Source organism: Microchirus variegatus (genome assembly GCF_963457635.1).
Source record: "Microchirus variegatus genome assembly, chromosome: 3".
Classification (NCBI taxonomy): domain Eukaryota; kingdom Metazoa; phylum Chordata; class Actinopteri; order Pleuronectiformes; family Soleidae; genus Microchirus; species Microchirus variegatus.
The window spans coordinates 24,231,175-24,239,889 of NC_139804.1; the positions used below are offsets into that span (position 1 = coordinate 24,231,175).

An 8,715-nucleotide genomic window follows, 5' to 3' on the forward strand; every position below is an offset into this window, starting at 1 on the left:
CCTGTGTGAGAACAACACTATAGTGTGTATGATTTTTAAAGGAGATGACCTCTTGCTTATCTAAGTTACTGATTCGCAATAGACTCAAAGCAATATTTTTTGCAGGAAGTGTTTTTTGCTCTATCTCCATCAATCTAACTGAATAATTGACTTATAAATGCAGTTTGTCAGGTTTGCTTCACATGCACTTAAGTCTCTTTTTTTGTAGCCAACAACAGGCTCTTTACTGTCTTTTATTTGTAACGGAAACATTAACTATATAATATGTAAATGTAGTAAGCTGTGTTGTAATGATGGCCTGTATGTCACCCTTTGAAGGGCAAATGTGAGTAAGTGAGGCTACGTTCACACTGAAGGTGAGCAAGGCAATTCTGACAAATTTTCATCCAACACTTGTCAAATTCACATTGTGTGCACACAACCACACAGTCCACAGAGCAGTCCAATAGTGTTTCACCTGCTTGTGATACTGAGGGACAGTTTCCTTCAGCTGTGCTGTTGTATCAGCGTTTATCTGAGATGGAGAAAAAGTTTGATTCTCCTTCTAAGCTGTTGGATTATTTCCTTTTTTTTTTTTTTTTTTTTAAATGGATATACTTTAAATTGTTTGTCACCAGTAGAGAAAAAGGGAGAAGGCCATGAAGAATACAGTATGTTGTAAAATAATTGTTTGATTTTTTTTATATCATATTGAAGTGTTTGTATTGTTTTTACTTGTGTAAACCCAAAATCTTCTTCCCTAAATTCACTAATAGGCTATTTGCAAAGCAGCCATTTTGACAGGTCACAGGAGGAAAACCTCAGGTATAAATAATGTTGAGCTTCTCAGAGTGACTGCGGTTCCATTGTCACACTCTCTTTACATGAACTGAACAGAGCAGTTGTCACCTGCACTTTTCCTGCTAAAACATGTCAAAATGGCTGATAGTTTCCTGGTTTTGCATTTTAATGCCATTAAATGAAGTATACTTGATTGGTGCCTTACTGAAAATCTCCCCCTTACTAATAAATATTAGTACGTTTGAGCCCATTCATGAATTCATTCATAAATATGTATTTAACTCACTCTGATTGCAGAATTAGGCTCAGGATTGTGTTCATACTTGTAATAAAACATATACAGCCATACTGAGTTGATATTTGCACGTCTCTTATATAAATTATTGAAAATGAGCTGAACTATAATTAAAAGAATTCAGAACAAGACTCCCAACAACTGCTACATTTCCCCGCCTCATGTCTATTAATATGCTTGCTGTCTGACTCCTCTGCCTCTCTTGACTTTTAGTGACTGCCCAAGTTCCACCCTTCCTGCACAGAGAGAGCAGCTCAACTTCATGTCGAGAGCCATGACTGAAGTCTCTTTTTAGAATGGAGTGTTCAAGCACTGGGTAAAAGAAAGTGACTCACTGGTATGTCTACTGTTATTATGGATGCTCTTTCAACCTCTCCCTCTCTGTGTGTGAAAGAGAGAGAGGGAGTAAGAGACTGAACCTCTCCTCCTCCTCCTCTTCCTCCTCTCTCTCTTTCTGATATTCACATGTCTGCAGGAAGGCTAAGGAGAGGGAGCCAGGGGGAGAGGGAGCGCCGTCTCGTGGTGATTCACTGCTGGCCACTCTCAGAGCAGAATTTATGGCACACAGCTGTTAAGTGGCTGACAGACGTGTGAGGAGCTCAAGCACTGCTGCTTCTCAGGCTCCTGTACCAGCTCGAGCTTATTGTAGCGAAGGAAAGAGGGACTGCTCTGTCTCAACACTAAACAGTGAGTACTCTGCACCTTCTTACAGAAAGAATCAGTCTTGTTGTCGTTGTTTTTGACACACACGTGTCCCAAAATGCTGTTAAAGTGTCTTATTTGAGTAACCTATGACCTATTGTCCATTTCTTTTGCTCACTTTCCCCCCTTCTATGTGACTCACGTGTTTCATTCTGTGCTTGGATTACACCGTTTTCCTTACAGAGGTAGTTTGGGGATTTGGAAAAAATGTTTTTAGTTGCCAGCTGTCTGCAGTTTTACCATACATGGCCAACAATATTGAAATACAAAAATAACTTTGCAAAAGAGCCCCTCAGTAATGTTCTGTGTGCGTTGTGAGCAGCACTTCTGTGTCTCATTATAAGTTAAACCTAAACCTAAAGTATGTCTGAGTGTGTGTGTGTGTGTGTGTGTCCTCTGTGGAGCTTTTTTTTTAAAATTTAGTTTACAATGTTGTGTGCTATTTTTAGAAGGTAAGGTAACACAGCAGACATGTTGCCGGCCCCTTACAAGTCAGACAGAAACGGCAGCTCTGTGCTGAGCTTTCTGTCGCTCTATCACTCTCATGAACAGTGTCTAACGGCTGGACAATTCAAACGTTTTTGAAACTCACTGAAACTTGTGGCATTCAGTCATGTCAAGCCTCAGGTCAGCGGGGAAACCTGGATCCTCAGTTATAATAAGATTCTATGGATTGTTGAATGAGCGGAAACTCTGCCTGACTTGGCCCTCGCTCTGTTCTAGAGGTCAGAGACACAGTCTGACAGGAAGCATCTTGTGTATAAGGTTAATTTAGAGAGTGCTTATGGATGAATAACTGCTGTGAACAAGCCAAGAAGTTAAGCATTCTCCACTGTGGTATAGGATCCATGTTTATGTATGTTCAGGGAGTGTTTATTTGGGTTGCTATGGAAGGATCAGTCTGTGGCTGATGGTTGGTGGTAACACTGAAACTGGACCTGGCAGGCGCCTTTAAAAGATCCAGCACTTCAGAGTCACTTCCTCCTCCTTCTCCTTCCAACGGTCGCTTAAGTATAGGGAGGCTTCCTAATGCTTTCATTTAAAGTAATTGGACTTTGTGAGCTCAAATTCATTAAACATCATAATGAACAAATCCTGAGCTCTTTTCGTTCTTATTGCTCATTTGCCCAAAGTGCTGCGTTAGGCTGATCAACATGTTAACGCGTAAATGATCTGTGTGGCTGGTTACGAGTGGAGTTAACAGACACTGGTTTATGATGGAAAGGACTATTTTTCCATAGTTAATGAAAGTGGCAGAGTTATGACACGTTGTGGGGCGTATACACCCCTCACTAAACGTTTGCTCTGCTGCGTTGCTGAGATTCAATTTACCACCATGACTCATTCTCACTCAGGTACGTTAATAAATACAAATGAGGTTAGATATGAGCAAAAAAAAACGAGCACACCATCGAACTTACTCTGTGACAACTTTCGGTTTTTTTCCACTTCTCTGTGTGGAAATCGTCCCCCCCACCCCACCCCCTCCTGCCTTTTTCAAGCCACATTCATTCATTTGGTTGTGAAATAAGGGCTATTCATCACGGCTGGGCTCACAGGCCATGTGACAGGTCCTGTGGCGAGGCAGATTTAGTCATAGAAATACTCTCATAGTCTTTTTATGTCCATGTGTTTATGGCAAACAATGAGAAACAAGCCCTGGAGGCGATGAGCCTTTATCATAGTTTCTCTGAGACATCTTCTCCACCAGCCAACACTTATAGGACCAAAACAATATTTACAAAAACACTGTATATTTGAGTTTATTCATACAGTTCCTCACTGTATACAGTCACCCTTCTTTTTTTCACTGAAAATCCTTTAATGCCACACAAACATTACTTTATGGTGTGAGAGGCGACTCCTTAAACATGATGGAAAATGCCTTCGCTATGGCAGCAAGACGCAACACCTGTCACGTATGCAAATCAGCACGGCAACTGCCAACCCAGCTGAGACAGCCTAAGACAAGGCTATTCAACTTAAGGCCCCGGGGGCCAGATCAGGCCCTTCAAGCAATTTCGACCGGCCCACGGCCCATTAACCCATTAATAATGAATGTATTATTAAAAAGCCAATAAAACCATAGCTTCGCGTATTTCTGGCACTTTGCGACACTTTGTGTCCCTTTTTGGCAAATACTAGTACAGCTGTAATGTATGTACCAGAATATTTAGCACTAAGAGCCAACTGTAGCAGTTGTACCTGAATATTATTGGTACTGTTACTTATATTTCTGCTAAAATAGGCTTTTGTGGCCATTGCACCTTAATGTTGTTGATATTGTTACCTCTAATTTTGTAAGAGCCAATTGTGACTGTTCTACCCAAATGTTGGTGGTACTGTAGCCGTAACCTTTTTGCACTATACGCAAACTGTTGGTGATTTTGTTACTTATCTTTTTAGCACAAAACTAGCACTTATTTCAATAAATAAGTGCTAAATAATGAAAACATTTTGTATCTATTTGTATGCATTTACTGTACATGCAACACAAAATAGTAGTACAGGGGTTGACCGGCCCACTTCCGAAAAGCTGGCCCTGCGGAAATTTTAGTTGAATAGCCCTGGCCTAAGATATACGTCTGTGTTCGGGTCCCTTCTATAAAATGGAGGTGTGGCAGCACTACATATTCTGGCAGTTTGTCACTGAGAGAGAAAGACGACCAACTTTGCCTGGTCTGGTTTTATTGACTCAAAGAAATGATCTTCAGCTTCATCTGACAGAATTTTCTCCAGGCCGTGTTCTCGCTGAAAGCTCTCTCTCCGCAGCCTATGTTTGGTTATTAATGCAGATTAATCATCAGAAAGTGACACCTCTCGTCTCTCTGCAGCAGGCCTTGGCTCCACCGTGCGCCAACGCACACTTCCTGTGTTGTTGTAAAATCTGTCCCTGTTGTCACTGTGTTTGGATGGGAGGAAGAGGGGGAGAAGGGGGTCAGCGTGCACTCACGTGAACTGAATCTAAACCATTTGTTGTTGTGTCATGACTTCTAACATTCGCTGTGGTTTGAAATATGCTGACATTCATCTCCTCGGGTGTTGTTTTTTCTTGTCGCTGCTGCTGCTGTGGGTGATGTTCTGCCTCTGCTCTGTAATAAGTGGCATTTTCCTACGCTTTTGCCTTCTTTTTAAAAGACGACTGGAAATTCAGTCAAGTTTTCCGTAAGTGAAACAGGGCCAGACATCTACTGTGGGCTCATGAATAACGTACTGTGTGAACACACACAGTGTGCAGAGTTGCAGTTAGGCAGGTTGAATGTATACAATTAAGGCTGGAAACAACATTGACATTAAGCATTGTGTAGTTGGAGTCTGCTGAATGTGTTAAAACTCACTGTCAGAAATGGAAACCCCACCCCATGACTTCATTCAGAGAGAGCAGAGAGACACCTCAGACTAAATCAATAGGAAATATCTATAACTTACCTCAGCAATTCTACAGTACTGTCATCAACATCAACAATGTATGACGTGAGGCTGCACTTTCATCAAAAATCTAAGGAAAAAATGAAAGATACAGATACTGATAGCACAAACTCGAGTATCTACAGATACTGATATGAATGCAACACAGTTATTTTAGACAATTTATGAACTAGGAATCTGTTAACGGCACATTTGTGCTGAGTCATTTCAAAGACATAACTCTCCAACTGTGTAACAAATATTTTTCTCCCAAAAAGAAGACAATAAAGAACCCAAACATGACTCAGCTTAAATGCTTTTGCTGATTTTTATTTACATTTTTACAGTCTGTGCATAGTGAAGCATGCAATATATGATGATTCCCATCCCATCATGTATATATAAATATATATATATACTCTTAGAAATAAAAGTGCTAAGTAGAACCATATAAGGTCTTCGACTTGTCCTCATAGGAGAGCCCATAGGAGAACCCTCCAAAGGTTTTCCATCAAGAACCCTTTTAAAACCCTTTATTCAGGAAAGGGGTTTTAAAGGGTTCTCTGGATCAAAATGGTTCTTACTGGAACAATTAGTGTTACCAAGAACCCTTGAAAAACCCTTTTTTAGAAGCAAATGGTTCTAGGTAGAAGCTCAGCCCTTGAAGAAGGACCCTTTTGGAACCCTTATTTCTAAGAGTGTATATACTGTAGATATATATCTATATATATATACTTTATCTATATAGATATATATAGATAAAGTATATATATAGATATATATGAAATTAAAGTCTCAGAATTACCAACTAGTGTGTCAAAAACAACAAAATAAGGCAGTAACAATCAAACTTTTTGATCAGTGGCGTTTTTCAGCGTCACGTCCACTCCACTGTTTTAGAGACATAGCTGGCAGCTGTTCCTAAATCTCAATTACAAGGACAAAAGCTGGTTAAAAGAACAAATGTTCCTCAGGAGCTTGTGGAGAACAAATGTGAGCGAACTCGAGTGCAAATGTTGGACTCACTCACTGGGGAAATCATTTAAAGGCACAAAGTGTAACCTTTTGGATGAGTTATTGGCATAAATACAGTATAATATACAGCCCATATACTGTATATGTTTGTTAAAGTGTGCAACCAGTTAAAAATAATAATAAAAACAAATGTGTGGGCCTTGTTGGCCTCGCTTTACGGAGACAACCATCTTGCACAACAGAAAGAACAACATCCTTTTTGGTATGTGAAGGCCACCATAGTTCTTTGATTCAAGGCTGGGTGGAGTAGTCTCCTCTATGTCACACTCTGTTTCACCAATAGATGTCACTAATTCTTACACAGTGGACCTTTAATACAAGGATAATGTTGCTTTTGTCTGTGAAATCAGTTTATTCATAATGCACTTTGTTTTCTGCCACATAAAGTTTGTATGTGAGTGTGTTTTCTCATCTGTTTCTTTTTTTTAATGCCTCTGTGTCTTACACCCAGCCAGCAGATGGTGCGGGAGCAGTATGTCAGCACCACCCAGGGCAGCGACACGCCCAGGCCGGTGCAGGAGCATGTCTACAAGATTGGCATCTATGGCTGGAGGAAGCGCTGCCTCTACCTGTTCATCTTGCTGCTCATCATCATCCTGGTGGTCAACTTTGCTCTCACCATCTGGATCCTCCGGGTGATGTGGTTCAACACGGTACGCATGACTCGCCTTGGCAGTCTGTGTTTTCAGCTGCGAGGAGTTTCACGATCTTTGTCTCTCACTATTCTACTCAGCATATCTGCAGTGTACCTGCCAGCCCATGCTATATGGTCTGTTTTCATGTAGAATTTGATAGTGTATCCATCATATTGATTCAGCATTAGTGTTAGCAGAAGCAGCAGCATTATCCATCATTATGTGGCAGTTTGCTGACTGAACAAGTTAGTTTGTATTTGTTTTTCTTGGAGTCTTGTCAGCTTCCTGTCTTAAGTCCAGATGCCATCCATGGATTTATGCAGGAACAGAGCAACAAACTGTCATACAGATACTACACACACACACACACACACACGCAGCTATCCTCTTAAAAACTCTCACTGACTTCAATTCATTTGGTCAGCTTAAACGAAACCTCAATTCTTAACCTCAACCCTAACCCCTTAACCTAAATACAATTCAAATCTTAGTCCTAAACTTCACCAGCTCCTCAGAAATGAGGTTGCAGAGAATTGCCTGCATAGATTCAACAAACCACTCTGAAATGGTGCCAGGGAACATTTCCACATGTGTTTCACACCTGGATATACCCTGTGGCTTCATTTCTCACCTCCTAACAGTCCATATATCATCTGAATGCATCAATGTGTTTCTTCCTCTTGGCTGCAGGAAGGCATGGGATACCTGCAAGTTCACTCAGATGGTGTGAAGCTGGAGGACGGCGAGTCGGAGTTTCTGCTCCCCGTCTACGCTCAGGAGATCCACTCCAGAGAAGTAGGCTAATCATGAACACACACACGTCTCTTCTCTTGTCTTCCCACATTCTTTTCTTCCCTCTCTACCTTCTGCGTTTCCTTCCTCTTCTGTCTCCTCCCAAACAAATTCCCAGACTGTTGTTTGCGCAGTTAAGTAGGCCTGACAGCTTGGTCATTATTTCATCTCATTGTTTACCAAACTTTACATTTTGCAGAGGCTTAAGTAGTTTTGAGTCAGTCTTCAGTGAGTGAATTGCATATTTATGACTGTGCTTTCTTTGGTTGGTGTGTTAGAATAAACTGGATTTGGTAGTTCCACACAGTGCACGTGGCGGGGATGCAGTGAGCTCCCCATTAACCTCAGGAATATTTGTGGTGGAAAGTAGTTTATAGCCTGCCTGCTAAACAGCAGATGGGAACACTTTACTGCAGTTGTTTACATGTTATGGCTTTTCTTGCTCATAGCAGCATTTTTGAAGCATTCTTTCTTTATGGGTCTCATTAAAAGGGAAAATGTATGCCTCATTTAGGGATGGACACTTTCTCTAATATACTCTGGATTTTTTCATGAGATTCAGGAATTTGGGAGCCACCGCCTCATATTTGGCATGAAAAATTAAGATGCTTTATTGACTAACGTTAATGATTTATAAAGTTGCTTTGTTTTAACAATTTTATTCATTTTATCTCTCCTCTGGTTGTTTCCTTCAACCCTTAGAACACAGCATTTCGGCCGCTTTTTTCCATTATTATAGTAAACCGTACAGTGTATGCAGAGACTATAAGAATGTGCTATAAAGAGTGTCAGCACAACCTAGGCAATCTGATGAAAAAAAAGTTTAATGTTCATCAACTATATAAACACACCTGAGCAAAATTACTCAAAAATGTTTTAATCGTATTGAATTTGTGAAATTTGTAAATGCATCACAAGTCACTTGAAAAACTGTCTATTTTGTGACTTTATACTTGCTACTTTATGTCACTACTAAACATGCGATATATATAATATGATCAGAACTTTGACTCAACAACACATAAGAAGACAAAAATTATTTTTTAAAGCTTGAATATGTGACCTTTA

At 40.4% G+C, this 8,715-nt stretch overlaps 1 protein-coding gene across 1 annotated transcript in view; it reads left to right on the plus strand.

Annotated features, from left to right (window-relative positions):
• Positions 1-1,316: 1,316 nt before the first annotated feature.
• sgcg (sarcoglycan, gamma) overlaps positions 1,317-8,715 on the plus strand; it is a 13,921-nt gene continuing 6,522 nt past the window's right edge. The window contains exons 1-4 of the mRNA XM_083887298.1: positions 1,317-1,412; positions 1,551-1,762; positions 6,672-6,873; positions 7,546-7,650. Coding sequence (XP_083743424.1) covers positions 6,679-6,873; positions 7,546-7,650 — 300 coding nt within the window. The 5' untranslated portion in view covers positions 1,317-1,412; positions 1,551-1,762; positions 6,672-6,678. The remainder of the gene's footprint in view (positions 1,413-1,550; positions 1,763-6,671; positions 6,874-7,545; positions 7,651-8,715) is intronic.